Source organism: Molothrus ater, chromosome 13 (assembly GCF_012460135.2).
Source record: "Molothrus ater isolate BHLD 08-10-18 breed brown headed cowbird chromosome 13, BPBGC_Mater_1.1, whole genome shotgun sequence".
Lineage (NCBI taxonomy): Eukaryota > Metazoa > Chordata > Aves > Passeriformes > Icteridae > Molothrus > Molothrus ater.
The window spans coordinates 18,375,584-18,393,192 of NC_050490.2; the positions used below are offsets into that span (position 1 = coordinate 18,375,584).

The 17,609-nt window shown below is 43.5% G+C and overlaps 1 protein-coding gene across 7 annotated transcripts in view; it reads right to left on the bottom strand.

Annotated features, from left to right (window-relative positions):
• The window catches only part of MEGF11 (multiple EGF like domains 11), a 253,952-nt gene that overhangs the window by 60,468 nt on the left and 175,875 nt on the right, over window positions 1–17,609 (bottom strand). For all 7 annotated transcript variants that reach the window (XM_036389486.2, XM_036389485.2, XM_036389488.2 and 4 more), the window contains one exon: window positions 12,805–12,979. In XM_036389486.2, the coding sequence (XP_036245379.1) occupies window positions 12,805–12,979 (175 nt within the window). The remainder of the gene's footprint in view (window positions 1–12,804; window positions 12,980–17,609) is intronic.

Here is a 17,609-nt window from a genome sequence, read left to right on the forward strand (position 1 = left end):
TCAAGATGGGAGAACTTGTGCAGCCCCCCAGTCTGGGCACTGTGCATGTGGAAAACTGGAATTACCTGGACAGGGCTCATGGTTTCCAGCCCAGCAAATCCCAGCTGTGAGGGATTTTTTGTGGAGAATGCAAGGATTTGTGCATCTCAGGAGCCAGGCACTGCCTGTTGGCTCAGGGTCCTCTCACAGTGGGACTCCACTGGGAATTCATCTTTTCCAGAGGAGGGTGCACAGAATCTCACCACTCTCCTGCCCTCTGGCAGCTTGGCTCCAACATGCACCATACAGCCAAAAGGAACAATGCCCTGGCACAATAAAACTGATGAATAAAAGCAGCAAATCCTGGCTTTGGGAGGCTTTTTTCCCCTTCATGAAATCCAGTGAAAACAAACACAAATAAAACCTTCATTAAAAAAATTGGATTTTGCATACTAAAAGCCAGCAAACCTGAGCTGGATTTCTGTCAGCAAGCATTATAATCCCCCTCACCACCAGGGAACAGTTTTCTAGTTTGCACTAAAACTATGCCCAATACCAGTCAGTTATCTGCAATTAAAAAAATCCATTCCTACACTACCAGTTACCTAAACATGGTTATTAAAAAAAGGAAAGAGAATTCAATAAAGAAAGCAGGCAAGAAATCCCACCCTCCCTCCCTCCCTCCCTCCCTCCCTCCTCTTCCTGTAAATCAGGGCAGCACTTGCTGGCAAAAAAAAATCTAGACTGACTTTACAACACTTGAATATCTGCCTGGTTTAGTATTAGGCTTAACTGCAGAGCCCTTTAGTGTCAGCAAGGCAATGAATACAGCATCATATAATTAAATGTATTCAGAAGGAAAGTAGTGTGGAGAGTACAAAAGATGATCATCAACCTCTGAACAAGAATATTTTTTTATGCAGTCAGCACTTTTCACCTAATAGAATATCACAAAACACATTTATCCAGGAGGGACCTCTCCAAACTCAGGGAATTGGATTTAGACTGGGTAAACCAGGTAGATTATCAAGGCAGGTAAATCATGTCTGTACCAGAGGGATTTCTCATGACCAGTGTGGAGCCAGCTGGGAAACCAAGTTCTCTCTAGTTAAAGCAATTTAAACCTGGAATTCAAACCTGGAATAAGGCCACTGCAGATTTATACAGGTGAGGCAAGGAGAAAACTCTCAGAATATTTTTAACTTAACTCTGGGGAAGCTGTAAAGAGTCCAACATCTGTGGGGATCATTGCTCTTAGTATAAGCAGCTTTGATCAGCTGCTGTTTTAAAGTGCTTCAAAACACATGGCCAGATCACAATTAAATATCCTCAAAGGTAAAATGGCCCAGTCATCCTGTGCATTATTTCAAGTTAGTGGGAATTATTTGCATCCCTGATAAGTACATCTCTGGCACATCTCCATGATGTGTCCAACAAGTTATTCATGTTCAGACTGGGGGTGGAAGGTGGCTAAATATCGAAATACCAAACCACAGTCCTTGAATACACTGGTAAAGATTAAAAAACGCTGGTTTTGGGGCCTTTTTAAAAATGAAGGCATCAAAATAGGGGTTACCACTGTGGCAAAGGAAAGATTTTGACACACTGTGTGCTGTTCCATAATTTTCTTCCCCAGATTTGGGCAGAGCAGATCAGTGGCTAACAGGAGCCTTTTGGAAATACAGATTAGCATTTCAGTGCCAGGCAGTGACCTTCAAGTGGGAACCCAGAGATGCCTGTCAATTCTGCCCCAGCTATTTAATGGAAATACTTTTGCCTGGAAATTTGGGATGGTTTCTGGTCTATCTGCACAGCCTGAGTGCCACACTCCAAGATCCACCTTGCAAAACAGCTGTGGCCTCCTGACTTTTTTGCAAGAATAAATGTGGGTTCTGGCTGTCAAGTCTGAACAGTTCTGCAAAAAGAACATCAGCTAAAACAGGAAATAAAAGGCATCATTTATACCTTCAGCCTCTATGATGTTTTCTGGCAGAAGATCCACAGTTTAATTATAAATACAAAGGAGAGGAAACATCTTTATCTGCTTGCTTCAAACCCACTGCCTGATTTTTAATTGGGAAACTTCTTATACTGTGATAAGTAGCAAGAATGCATTCCTTCTTCCCCTTCCCCCATGGAGTGAGAGACCTCTCACATCCCTACCCTCAGTGACCCCTTCTCTAAGCAAAATCATCCCACTGTTATTCCCATTTTATGGGAGCCATTTCACAACTTAATTACGCATTCTGTGAAAAGCACTCTCTTTGTTTTTAACCTGCTGTGCAATCATTTAATTGGTTGGCCCTTGTTCCTGGGTTATTAGAAATAGTAAATAACCATTCCTTGTTCATGTTCTGTGCACCATCCCCAGCTCCACAGATCTCTATCGTGTCCCTCCTCAGCCATCTGTTTGCGGAGCCGAGTTCCGCTCATCGAGTGACTCTCTATAGAAACCGTTCCGTATAAAAGATGATCTTTGTCACCATTTCCATTCTATCCTTTGTAAGCAGGAATCAGCCGAGCTGTGTGCAGTAATTTGAGACTTGGATATATTATGGATTTACACAATACCAAAAAAATGGCTTTTCCATCCTGTTTTATTCTCATCCTGATCATTCTAACTATTCTGTCAGGCGCTCTGGATTCGTTTGAGTTTTTCAGACTCATTGAGGGGTTGAGTTTTTCAGAAAACTACCCACAGTGATTGCCTGATCTCTTTCCCTGAATAGCAGGAATTAAATTAGAACTCATTTTTTGTGTATTTACTTAACATTATTTTCCTATCATCTATTACTCTACATTGTCAAATACTGAATTTCAACATACCCAGTCATACAGGAACAGGAATCTTTCCCCAGATTTGCTACTGCCTTGAAAATCCCAATATTTTTGCATTATTTGCAAACTTTCTTTTAGACTTCTTCCACAGCTGTATTGTGCAATTAAGGACAATGTCCAAGCACAGCTTCAAACCAGTCCATCAGTGCACACCTGACCTCGTGTCCACACCCCAAAGGACTGAGTCCAGGAGGAGCTAAAAGGGCTGGAAACAGCAGGAATTCTCCACTGGCCCCTTGCTATGAGCACTGGAGCCATGGAAGTAGCATTGTGGATGGAAAACACAAAGGAACAGGGCTGATGCTGCAAACAGCTGTGGTGGACCTTGGTGCTGAGCTGCAGGATCCACAGCTGAGAGGATCAAAGCAAAAAAAGAGCATCTAAAAAGGAAAAGATGTCAAGTCTAAGCTAATGGGTTTGTGATGTAAAACTGAAAAGCTGGTAAAGAACCAGGCGATCACACACAGGCAGATAAGAGAGACCCCCTTTAAACTCTCACAGATTCCTAAATCAAAACCCTATGGCAAAAGAGTTTGAGATCTGGTAAAATTGCAGTTGCTCTTTGGCATAAGAAAACAAAATCAGGATTTTTCATTTCTACGTGTCTGATTGTGAAAGACAAAGTCCTTGACAGTACAGTTGCACAGAAAATAAAATGCAAAACTAACCTATAACTTAAATCCTGTCCTTAGGAGGTTTTAATGAAGTCAGTTTGCAATTTGAGCTACCAGGAGAGTCAGCTACCAACACTTTCATGCACAGAACCATAGATAGTGTGGATAAAGATATATACATTTGGAAGCCTAATAGATGAAAGGAGGCACTGCTACTGGCAAGCAGTTCATCCCTCTGCAAAATTCAGATCAAATAACTCAGTCTGAGCAGAATATTGAGCTCCACTGGCTCTGAATGAGGCTACAGGAAGAGAAATGCAATTTGACACAGCCACATTGCCAATTAAGGATAAAACACATGAAATATGTCAACTAGCAACAAAGGCAGAGGCTTTCAGGCTTTCTGTACCAAGTTGGTTCCTTTGGACCCACTTAGGAAAACTTTGGAGTTATTCGGGTAAATAAAACTGCAGCAGAGCCCAGTAAAAGTAAATACAAGAAGAAAGAGAAGACCTGGGACTTGCTCAGAGTTCTTATCAAATTATAAACTTCGTGTGTGAGTGAATACCTTCTCATTAGTAGAGGCAGACCTGAGGCAAACCCCTTCTTGCTTACCTGGGACAATCCCCCTGAAGGTAGCAGTGGTGTTGACTGGCTGGCAAAGCAGAATTTGAGCTGTCACAGACAATTTCTGGAGTTTGTGCATTGACAAGAGAGTGAGCAGAGAAAAATGAGATGGAATAGCTCATAAAAGGCTCTGAAAAGTTCCACTGAATTCAAAGAAAGGGCTGCAGTTTGCACAGCTGAGGGGGAGCCACTGTGTCCTGCGCATTCAGTGACCTTGTTAAACACTGCAGTACAACAGCTCACCCGCTCTAAAGCACCCCCAAACGCCCTGAGGCAGGAGCAGAGCCTTTGTTCCTGCCCCTGCAGCCGGGGGTGACAGGGGCTGCAGTCTCTGGGAGGGCACAGGGGCACTGCACAGGGCACTGCAGGCTCTGGGAGGGCACAGGAGGGGCACTGCAGGCTCTGGAGCGCTGCAGCTCCCACAGAAATCCCTAAATTGGTTCAGAGGAGCTCAGGGGAGAACAGCAGCAGGCCTGACTGACAGCACTGATATGAAAACCCCTATAAAACTGATATAAAACACTGATATCAAAATCAATAGGGGAGCAGCTTGGTCTGAAAGCCTGGAATACACAGGTGGCCTCCCCATAATGATCTTCCCTGTTGGCACTGGAATGGAGATTATCTCCTCCTGTAATTCAGCAGAGCCAGGAGAATACATTTGTGAGTAGTTACTGAAATCCTGGTTTAGCCCACATCCAGCTCTCTTGCTCTGAGGTTGTGTCCATTGTTCCCTGATTGACCCTGTGGCAGTGTCACCTCACAGCTGGACTGAGTTTCCAACCTCCCCTGCCATTTGGGAAAGGTGCAGGACAAGCTGGGTGGCTCATGAGGGCTGCTGCTCCAAAAGCTCTCAGTACCTGTGCTCCTTGTCCCCAGAAAAAGCCCTACAGGGACCTTGAGATGGATCACACAGCCACGTCACCAGGCTTGACCTGAAGCAATGGTTTGTGAAGGGAAAATGGTAAAAAGGCTCAATGTGCCAGCAAATTTGCTGGTGGCTGCTGATGGAAATGGGGATTGTGATGTACACACTGATCCACAGGGAGCTGGACTGAGACCAAGTCATGCCATGCAGGGCACTGCACAGGCCCAGGGAAGATCATTCTCAGTCTGCACTGATCACACCGAGTAGTTTTGGGATGAAAAATTTTATAGTCTGTTATTAGCCCAAGTGGACTACAAAAAATCAAAGCACAGCCATTGCATACACACAGATATGTTCTTTTGTATGCACTGAGAAGTGGGTAAGAAGATGCAGATGCCATCAGTGAAAAGGGACATCAAGATGTGATTCAGAGGCAGTTTTCATCTGCTCTGTGATGGTGCAAAAATCTTGGTAAGTGCAAATGATCTGTGATCAGCTCTATTTATGTGGAAAATGTACCAAAACATTGTGTGTGAGATGTTTTAATTTCTGTTTGTAAACTCAGACTTTCCAACTTGCAGCCCAGATGACAGAAAAACTTCTGTCCAATGGGAAAGTGTCAGTTCCTTCATTCAAAAAAGCATTTAGAGCTCACTCTTGGGCTGTATGGAACAGAGAGGCTTTGTTGCCTACTTGAGATCCACTTCTTGTTCCACATCCATTTGTGAAGTAATTTGTAAGCTTCAAAAAACAATCAGCTGAGCTTTCAGACTTATCTCTATCTAGAAGATACCAAGAAAATGCAAATTCAAAGGAGAGTGCATTCCTCAGAGACCAAAACCAGGAAAGAGGGATCTGGGATGCAGCTGTAGTTAGTGTAAGGGGCCTGGTTGTGTTGTTCTGGCTGACTGATTTTTATCTTTATTCACTTTTTAAATACCAGGTGAATATAATTTTTGACTTCCATCATGGTTTCCCACGGCACAGCTACACCTTCAATTTTTAAAGGATACTTTAATTGAACTTCCCATATCTCTGCCTTTCACATCACCTCCAGACCTAAAACTGACACTGATACCTGTTATCAAAGAGACTGCATTTCCTTCTTGCTAGCTTTGACAGAAAGAGCCTCTCAAACCTGCTCAGAACACTCTGAATCTGCCAGGTCTCTTTGGTGACTCCTCAGCTGCATCTCACTGCTCCTGGATCCGAGCAGGGACTTTCCCTTTTGAGCTGTTTCTGGGATCACCAGGACAGTCCTCCTGCTGGCTTGGTCCTTCCCCTGGCTATGTCTCTTTACTTCAGGGGTGGCTGAGGAATTACTCAGGGCTACAGTGGGATACTCCCAAACTTCTTAAAATTAACTCTGCTAGGAACTTTTGGATAACTGAGGTGAAACAAAGGAAAAAAACAATAACCATGAAAGAGTTCAAAGACTGGGAGAATTGGAATCAGTTTCTTCTATGTCTTGACTTAATATTCAACTTTTGTTCAGGCAAAACCCTTTTCTTTTTTAGGGAATGTGATCCATGGTACTTTGAACCTGGTTATGCAGTCAGGGGATTAAGTGAGTCTGAGGTCCCTGAGCCCACCTGAGGGTTCTTGGCCAGGTAAAGCATCAAAGGAGGCCTGACAGCATTACTGCAGCAGGGCAGGAGAGGCTCTTGTAGCAAACAAGGCTCTTGTAGCTCCACAAATTCTAAGACAACTTGTTTTACTTTTATTATCAATTAATAATTCATGCCCTGCCAGCTGCAGGCCATGCTCAGACCCACCTGCACAGTGAGGGTGCCTCTCCTCGCCACCTCTGCCTCTGCTCCTCGCCCTTCTCTGTGGGTTTGAGACGTTGGGTCATGGACACAAATGGGAAACCAGAGAGGAGAAAATTCATCTTCCCCTGCACCCAGGTAATTCATGAAACCAGACCCTGCAAACCATTCCTGTTGCTTGTGATACTCCAGTTAATTGGACAACTGCTGTGCCAGGAAACCTCTCCCCCACCTACAGCAAGTAAAATTTATACTGGTGGCTGGTAACAAGAACATCTTGATAAAATGGTTGAATTTATTTTATACCTAGAAATGAAAAGAGCTCTTAACAAAGGGGGGTAACTGATATGCTCGGTAAATCAAGGATAAAAGGACACAGGCTCTATTGAAGATTTTTTCCCCTCGTCTTTTCTTTTTAAACCTTTTGATGAGGTGCCCTGTTGCTCTGCGATGAGCTTCCACTGAAGTACTTTTGGAATTATCTCAAAGAGAAATGGATCATTTAAATGAGTTAAAGCCCCCAAACCAGATCCTCTATCGCCAGCCTTACATTCATTTTTTATATTAAGAATTTTGTGAAATTTATAAAATAATTTTACTACCGAACCACGGGCTTATAACACAAAGAAGTCTCATCCATTTTTTCCCCTGCTTCCTTGTGAAGTGGTGAAGAATGATACATTTAGAATAAAGATGAAAGTTAGTATGTAGAAGAGAGGGAATACTCTGATAAATTTGTACCTTGTGTTTAGACAACACCTACAGGCAATGATGCTTCCAATTTCTCAGACCTGCCTGGGACTTGGGTCCTTCAGGGAAAATTCAACTGAAGATAAGATAAGGTGCTCCTCTCTATTTACTCTGGCTTTTTCTTTTAGACAACAGAGAGAATTTTAAAGGTATAGGACAGGAGAACAGGCTTCCACTTTTCTAAATATAAAGATTGTTTTTTCTGTATGTTTTTTTCCAGGGAATAAGAGATATGGTATGTGCCAGAAGGAAGCCTGCTAGGGCTGGAATATTCAACAGACTGGGCCTCTAAGTGTTTATGACCTCTAAAGGACCATAATCATGGTCCTTCTCATTCTATGGAACAGCAAATTGGTCATTTTACTCAGTGAGTGGGCACAGAGCAGGCTAAGACTGGTCTGAGTCTGTGTGTAGGTGTTTGTACTGACCAAGAGATTATTCACTGCAAAATTTGGTGTGCATTTGCTGTGCATTTGAATAGCTTTACAGCACTATAATTTATACTTATTTTTACTAAGTGCTCAAGCTACTGTTCATTGTGTGCTACATGGGCTGACTTTTACTCAATGTGCAGGTAGGTTGTAAAGTTTTACTCTGATGCAAACCCTAGGAACAATTTGTACCCCTGTGGTAGAGAAAGCTTTATGTTGAGAAATTCAGGCATGCCAGACAAAATTATGGACTTACAGACCCAAATGAAGCCTGTGTTTCAGTACTTAAGTGCCCAGATTGCCTGCTGAGCCCAGCCAGAGATCCATACACATAAGCACCTCCATAAGGATATATTTGAAAGGCATTAATTGTGCTTTTAAAATGCAAGTTTGATACAATGCAAACAGAAGATGCAAATAGCTATAGATGCACAGCACTGGGATAAATCTTGGAAAGCTTTAGGGAATCCAAGAGCCATTCCAAAAGCTGAAAACTTTTCTAGTAAGAGATCACCACTGCTGTAGTTTCCATAGTTTGCAGCATGTGATTGGCTTGTGTGGGATCTACCAATATAGTGAAGAAAGAGAGAAATGTCAAAATGGATTCTTTCATTTTGGTGATGAACTGCTTGCTCTGCTTGCCAGCATGCAGGGTTCAATAAAAGCAGACAGGTCTTCAAAAAATAGCAGCATAAATAGATGAACTCTTTAAAGTAATATAAGTTCTGTCATCTGGATGTGAAATATAGACCTAAGTGCCCGCCGAAGTAAAAGCTGACCACACATTCCACAGAGAAGTGTTAAAAGTTTTCTCGGAGTGTCTTGGGCTGAGAAATGTTTTAACTACATCTCTCCTTGCCACAACACACAGAATGGAAGCATTTGAAGTGAAACCCATTTTTCAAAAGAAGAAAACAAAGCATCCATAAAGAAGGGCATAGCAAGGGATGAGGTCTCTAGATAGGCACTGCTTTCAGGGAAGCTGCAATTAGCTGTGCAATGGAGAAGGTGAGGTTACTTGTATCTAAACAGCATTTATAATGATTTCAGCAGCTAAAATGCTGATAGGTACGTGTAGGGGGTTGGTTTCAAGATTTCCTTGTGAGACACAAGGTCAGGATTCCTGTGGTCTCCTGTCATATTTAATTCATATCCTCTGGCCTTCTCCACCACGTTTATTGAATTACAGGAATAAAATTCAATGGACCAAAAACAAAAGAAGAGGGAGAGGACGTGGCAAGTCCCGCTTTCTTTTATGTCCCTCCTGCACACCTGAGTTCAGTGGACTTATAGGAGAACATGTTGGAGCAGAATTTGAAAGGAGGGGGAGGTACAAGTTAGCATAACCCCTCTCACCATCCCCATAATTGCATCCAGATAATTTATTGCAAGCAGCAGCCATTTCCACATGGGAACGAGGATCCAATTTCCACCATTCAAGACTCTCCCCTGGTGCTCTTTAGGGCTGATCTGTGCACTCCCTGTGTGTGCTTGCCAGGTTCCTTCTGGTCACAAACGAGATGGCAGCAGAACAGCTTTACAAAACCATTCTTCAGAAGAGCATTCTGGCAAGTCATCACTTCAGTGCTAAGAGGAAACCCTCAAATATGTTAAAAGTCCCAGTTGGAGGGAAGTGCCCTCTTGGTGTGCTTGTAATGATGATTCCCTGCAATCATCTGAGTTAAACTGATACAGCCTTTATCCTCCTTTACAAGTGGGATGCAGGAAGCAAAATATTCCCAGTAGGCCTGTGGAGCAATGGGGAGTAGGTCTGTGATTTTGGGGAGGATTTTATTGTGTCTCCTCTACCATTATCCTGTTCTCATTGCCTTCAAGAACTGCCTGGTTTGAGCTGTGGATCTTTCAGTCAAATCCATACCCAGTTCTGCACAGTGGTTCAGAACCTGCAGAGGTAAAAGAGAGCCATCCCCCCATGAGATCACAGCAGCACCTCATACAAATACTCTGATACCCAATAACAGCTTTACAGCATCGTCGTTTGGGTTTGGAGCCAGACATATGCAAATGTGACTGTTGAGTCCAACCCAAAACATCCACAGAAAAAATAAGACAGAAGATGTTTTGAAACTCTATCCTAAACTGCAAGCTCACCACTATTTAGCTTGTGCATTTTAATTTTTGGAAATGTCACAACTGATAAATAATGTATTTTCTTTAAGCTACCATATACATTTTTATTTTACAACTTGAATCTTCTTAAATTTCCAACAATTAAGTGCTCTGCTCACGTACATGGCAGCCTATGGGATGGCTGCCTTTTCACTTAATACATTTAATAAAGGTGACCAGATGCTTTGTGTTTTTAATGGCTTGTTCTGCATCCCAACAAAATGTCCCTGTTTTGGCTGCGAGAGCAGATGATTCATCCTGAAACCCAGCCCAGCTGCCCTGACACAGGCAGGGTGAGTTAAAAACCCACCATCTGTGCTGGAGGAGTGGGCAGGAGGAGTGCTTTGTCAGGAAAACACTGTCCTTCCTTGGGCACTGCACATTCCAGGCAGCCAGTAATCCCAAAGTCCTGTGGGTCCAACCCCACTGCCTTTGCAGATAAATTCAGCACTTACATCCCATCTCCCACCATTTTTCCTTCCTTGCTTTCCCCCTTCCTGAGCAGCCCCTCAGACTGCTCTGCCTAGGGTCACATGTAGATCAAACATTGCTGTAAAATGGAAGATGCTGCTCCTGGTTTTATTCTTTCCAACTATGTGGCAAAACTCCTGCCCGTGTGGCTGCCTCAGCCAAGGCTCCTACTTGAAAAAGCAGGAGGGATTCATTTCTGGTTTTTGTGAATAATTAGCTGTGCCCAGCTCAGCGTTAGCAGCGCTGCACTGCCAGCTCTGCCAGAGGACACATCCTGAGCTCGGAACCCCCAGCTCAAGGGCAAAGCCCAAGCCCCAGGCAAAGCTCCCCTGCTGCCTCAGCAAGAGCCAGGCAGGAATACCTGAAGGGAAACCTGGCTTGGAGTCTGTCACGGGGATAAGGCACTCCCAGCCTGCTCCTGGCCCCACAGCCTTTTCCAGCTCCCTCCTCCCTGCCTGGAGCATCCTGGCAGGACAATGCCCCGGGGTGGGAGGGGAAGGTTCCCAGCAACTTTTCTGCACAGCCTGTGTTCTGCAGCACTTGAAAGAACCATTGCAGCTCATCTGGCATGCACACGAATGACAAATATGCTTCAGAGGCAATAAATTAGCAATTTCAAGGCTTTACTTCCCCTCATGGACTAATTGCCAGAGATTATAGTATATTATGTGAGAGCAATGATACTAATGCCTAAATATGCTTCAGTGATTATAGAGCTATCCTCAATAACCAAGCTGTTTAAATGTCAATGCAAGAAAGCTCTTTATTATGAGATTAAATACTATTTTGAAGCAATGCAATAGGAACTTCCCAGGCTTTCTGCTTCCACTAATGCTGCCTTGGGGCAATGTATATTGGACAAGGTATGCTTTTTTAAAATGTGTACAGTAAAGGGTCCCTAAATGCTTTTGTGCTGCAAATTTGGACAGCATTCCTAATCAGAAGGAGGATCTTGGCATCTTTTTATTTTGTAGCTGTTACTAACATGCTGCTGCCTTTATCCTTCCTCTACTTGTGTATCAACTACTGTATAGAGAAGATAAATTGTTTTCTGTTTGTGGAGTTGGGAATCAAACCTCAAAGACCTTTTATTTCCCCTCACCCCATCTCTAAGTACCATTATCTTGCACAGATGCTTCTGAGTCCAGCCCCTCACACCTAAATAAATGTGTTAATACCTGGCATTGAGACAACCCTTGGAAATCAGTGGAAGCTCCAACCTTCAGGTTCAGCTGCTGACAGAGGCAGAGAAAAAAGTGTCTTTGAGCCATAGCTCCAATTGCACAGCTCTGCAGATGCCAGCTGGGGATCACAACTCAGGTGTGGAATTAGAAGGAAGAGAGGCAAAAAAGTCTTTGGCATCCCACTAATCTCATACAGGACCTCCCCAGGATCTGTCCCAGCTGTGCAGCCTGTCCCTTGATTTCTAGCAAACTTAGTAATTATAATTCATAATTGTTATAATAGTATAGAAAACATAGATAGGCCTGGGGGGACAGATCATGTAGAATGAAGGACAGAGAAAGCCAACCTTTTGTGAAGTTTGGTGGAATTCTCTCTTTAAAGTATTTTTTTTCCTTTAGGAAGTATTGTTTCTTAAACACAGCCTGCATTTCTCTTCTGTGCTGTGTTCCTGAAGGGGAGGAGTTTCATATACAGATAACCAGGGAACTTACTGGCAAGAATTCCATTCTGCCCAGCCTTAGCAGGACTGGACGCCTGGATCCATGTCCCAGTACTTTCTGCTGCAGCCTGGCAATGGTTAACTCTGAAGTTTTGATGTTTGCATCTTGGCTGGTTTCTTCAGCCATTTTACATCTCAACTATAAAATGCAATGCTTGTTTACCTCAGAATGTGTGAAGATCTTTCTGATGCTCGGTAAAAGACACCTGCCACACAGGCTCAGAAAAGACATAAATTGCTCTATCATTTGTAACATTTTAAAATATCTTCATCTATTAAAATCACAGTGTGACTGACAAGGAACATACTGAATGGCCATGAGAATTCTTTCTCTGCTCTTCCAGGCAGACAATAATCTGACACCTTTTTTGTTATGTCTTGACTTAGAATATACTATGGGAAACCATATCTTTATCTTTATCTTTATAACAGTAATAAAGTTAGAACAGAGATGTTAACTAAACAACCAGCAGCCACAGATTGACACTGCTCAAAGGACAGCAATGTGGACTTAGCACAGGATGGGTGAAAATGACCCCCATTTGGCTGCTTTGATGCAAATATTATTTCAAATCAGATTAAACCCCTCTTTTATTTTTGCAGCCGCTTTCTGAAAGCCCTCCCCACGCCCAGCCCCACTCACCATGAAGCCTGGGGCACAGATGCAGCTGCCAGTGATGCTGTCACAGTCGGCCCCGTTGTGGCAGGGACAGGGCACCTGGCAGCCCTCGCCGTAGTAGCCCACGGGACACGTCTCGTTGCAGTAGAGCCCAGCCCAGCCAGCCTTGCAGCTGCACTCCCCAGACAGAGGATGGCAACTAATGAAGAGACAGATGTTAATGAGATGTGGGCAGGAAGGAAAACACAGCCCAGAACATTTCACGTGTCACACTAAGAGCAGGACAAGCCTGGAAACTCTCTAGGGTGGTGGATATGAGCAGCTGTATAATTTGGGATGTGAATAGAGGATCTGGTGCTAAATAGCCCAGCATTTCCAAACATCTGGGAATTGCCACAGCACTGGGTAGTTTACACCTTGAAGTTTATGCTCTTCCATTTTCAAATCAGTGTGACTTGGATTACTGACATCAACCACACCATTAATCCTTACAAGCTGTATACAGGTACGTGCTGCACTACTTGGCTGTATTGCAGCCAGCTAAAGATGTTCAGGGATAGGAGAACTTCCAGTGGGTGGAGAAAGGCAATAAAGGGAGCTGTGAAAATAAACCTGAGTTCAAGGGCACAGTATTTCTATTCTATTCTATTCTATTCTATTCTATTCTATTCTATTCTATTCTATTCTATTCTATTCTATTATCTCGTCCCATCCCATCCCATTCCATCCCATCCCATCCCATCCCATCCCATCCCATCCCATCCCATCCCATCCCATCCCATCCCATCCCATCCCATCCCATCCCATCCCATCCCATTCCACCCCACTGTCATTTGTGTTTTAAAAGTGAGTGCCACCTCAGCAGAACTTTCCAGCAGGCACAGGTAGAAAGGAAAGTGCTTTGGAAGGAAAAACTTCCTTGGAAGAAGAGTTTTGCTGGGAATATTCAGCCTTAGTGACCAGAACTGATCAACAACTGAAGCCTTGGGGTTTTCTCGGGACAGGAGTTAACAGGAGCCCTGGGACTAAGTCACAGCTGTGCAGGGAAATGAGTCAAGTTCCTCTTTGCTGCATAATGAACAACATTAATCCTCTGGCTTTCATTTCTATCCAGTAAATTCCCCACTGTTGTGAGAGCACATGGAGAGAAAAGGAGAAAGGAAAATCGAGCCCCAAAGAGCGGACAGACAATGCCCTGTCCTTCTGCATCCCTAGGTGGAACATGCACCCCTCTGCTCCTCCTGCAAGAAACTGTTTATCTTTATTGGGCATTCTTCCTCCTCAAGGTTTCCTCAGGGCACCACCTTCACACAGCAGGAGGCTGGGGCTGGGAGAGGAGGAGATGGGCTGGAGATGGGTTAACTCCTGGCTTGAAGGGATGGAGGTCCTGGGGGATGTTGTCTGAGGCCAGCTGGGAGTGTGAGGCTTCACCTGAGAGCTCAGCCCGCTCTGTGGCCTCTGCACCTCAGCACTGCACAGTAATGGCACTGTGCAGTCCTCAGTGAGAGAGATGAGAAATAATATTGCCAGAAATCCCGTTTTCTTTCGTCTCAGAACAAGAAGGATAGACTTCTGCAAGGTGGGATCTCTCTCTGGGCCTGTCTCTGGTTTTTTGCATCCTAGAAACAATTTTTGTTCCTTTATGATTATTTATTGTTACAGTTTAAGACTGTAGACATGGCTGAATGGGTTTCTTTACACCTATAAAATTAATATTGTATATGTTAATTTTCAAGGTAACCTCATAAAATGTAATTTCCAACTATGTTTCAGGCAATTTCTGTTAGGAGAGGTTGGTCATATAGTGTTGCAACTAAAAAGGATCAAATTTTCTAAGTGTCAAACGTTTCATCATAAATAGTGTTTTACTGACTAATTAAAACAATTCATCAGCATAACAAACTACCATCCATGACAAAGCAGTCCCTGAAATATGGTTTTCACAAAGCACCTCTTAACATTCAGATGAAAATAACAAAAGCTCATGTTTCCCCCCGTGTCTATTAATCATCACCTAATAGGAGCAGAAAGCTCAACATTAAAGAAGGATTTTGAAATGAATTTTGTGTTGCTCTCTTTCCACTACTACTACTACTACTACTACTACATGTATCATGTGCTTCCATGAGAACTGCATCTGCTGGGGAAATCAAATATTTCAGAGGCAATATATTACCAGGGCAGTTTGAGTCAGACTATGACAATTCAGCAGACAATACTACACTCTCTCAGAGTTTTTACTCCAAGGTTGGCTCCCTCATCAGCATGGGCAGCTTTTTTGCATGGGATACAAGCAATGTATTAAGGGCTAAAACTCATCCTGATGTGCACTAAAACAAGAATCACAACCAAACAGGCTTTCCAGAAGAATCTACTGGAGACAGGGAACTTGGACTCCAAAACAAAGGCCAGTAGAAGTTTGAGGGCAGATTCTGACCCACCAAAGCTTTGTCCACATTTCATGGGACTGTGAGCCAGAAAAATCCGATGCAGACGTTTGGGTCCCTCCACCCACATAATCTTCCCTTTGGGGGAAGGATAATTTTGTTAGCAGCTTGAGCAGATCAGGGTTTTGTTTTTCTCCTACCTCCAAAGCCCTTGTTTGACATGCAGGTGCCTGATGCAGTGTTAACTTCAGGAAGGCTGAGATTTAGATGCTTTCCCAAACTGCACAAGGCAGCTGTTCTCTTCCCAGTCCTGCCAGGGAATCTTGGCCACCTAACTGACTCTTCTGCCTTCATTTTTCCCATTTCCAAAATGATGCCTTTCTCCCTTTGGAAACCCTTTCAAGGTATCACTAAATAGTTCAAAGTTTTTATATTAATTATTTTTTCTCTCTGGTTTGTATGAACTATTCCCCTAATTAAAGTGAGCAGAGTTACATACTAAATATATTGCAGCTCATGATGTAGGAATATTGTATGTGTGTGGTGTGTGTTAGGAAGGTTTATCTTCTGCTGGCATTTTGTACAATCACATTCTGGTCAAATTATGAACCTAGATATAGAACAGAGCCAGGAAATTCATCTATCACCCATCCAAACACTCATGTATCCAGACTGCCCAGTGAATTAAATGCTATTTGGACTGAAGCTGAAATGTTTGAGGCAGAATAAAGCTTGAATAGGAAATACAGCTACAGTTTTTTATAAATATCTGTATAATTCTCCCCTCCTGTTTTGAGTGCACCTTCCCAGGCCATGTGTCCATCTAACATTTTGCCAGCAGGGGTCACAGTGCATGTGAGGCATTTCTCCAGCCCCCAAAGAACTGAAATTAATGAACAATTTCTCTGCAGAAGGATCACAGAAGGATGGCTGGGAGAATGGGAGGGTTCCAAAAGGATCCCAAAGGCAAACCCACCAACATCTGTTCTCCAACCCTTGCTGGGAGCAGCGAGAGAACCTCACACTTTTCAAAGAGTTTGGCAGTGTTATCCTTCATAGTTTGCACTGAATCTTAACAACTTTTATTTCTTCAACTCTCCTGCATCGCAGGAAGAAGCAGAGTAGAAACAAGGAGTGAACACAGGCAGCCAAGTGTTCCTGTGGCTCCAGGCCAAGCAGAGGTGGATCAGAGCTGTCCACACACACTTCAGGGCTGACAAGGAAAAGGTTCCAGGGCTCCTGCTGCACTTTGAAAGCTACTGTGCAATCCCTGGCTTTTGAGCCACATTTACAGCAATAAAAACTTTATTTAAAAAAAAAAATTTGCTGAACTGAAAAGCATAAGGGCATTTTTCACCTTTAATTTTTTTAAGCATCCAATTTTGAGGAAATCTGAGGAAAGCAGGTAAATTTCTCAAGGCAAATGAGAAGTGTTTTAGACAGCATGGTCTGTTCCAAATTCTGAATTTGTTATCCACACATATTTCAGCCAAAGCAACACCTTCCCAGTGAATTTTCTGATTTTCTGTTTATACAGCAGCACCAGTCCTCTCATTTTTGTTATCAGCAGCCTAATCCTTATTTTACAGCATTTTCTGTTTTATGGTGTCCATGCTACATCCAGTCTCCCTTACTAAAACGCCTTTTGCTTTAAAGCAGTGGCCCCAGTGAGGCTGCAGGGCTGCTCCTTCAGTCCAGCACATCTTCAGAGCCAGCCTTGTCCAGCACATTATTGACTCAGATCAAGGCAGAACTCCATGGAAGCTCTATGGGGTTTGGTCCTCCCCATCTTGCTGATGTTGAGGCAGTAACTGGAGCCTCTGGAGATCTGCCCATTCCATTTGCCTTTGTCCCAGTGGCTTCCTTCCTTCTCACATCTCTGACCTGGGAAAGACATTACCAGGGGCACAGGGCTCCCCAGGCTGGCTCCACACCAGTGCTCAGGAAGAGGGGGTGCCCAGGACTACCCCAGCTGTTCATTTCCCTCCCTGCCTGACAGAAGAACAAGCCAGGATTATTCCCTTCCAGCTCCTGTAGACTGTCTCAACATGGACTTTTTGCAGAGGGGAGTTTTTTACAGGTGTATCCTTCCCTGTGGAAGGACAGTCCAAGTCACCACCACATTCTAAATCACCTAATTGTGGGGTTGTTCAAAGTCCTGTACAAAGTGCCTTTCAGTGTGCTTTGATGCAGAAATTATTGGATGGTGTCCTTCAGTCATTACCATGCTGGAGGTTAGACTAGATGATCACTCTGATTTCTTCAGACATTAAAATAGATAGATCTATGAAAATGGAAAAGCTGATTGTGTATTTCCTACTGTTCCTCCTCAGCTACTCCTCAAAGCCCTCAGAACTTCCCATTCCAGTAAAATCTCCAATAAGCAAATCAATGAGACAAATCCAGGGACAGGAGTTTCCTTCACCTTCTACAGGTGTTTAA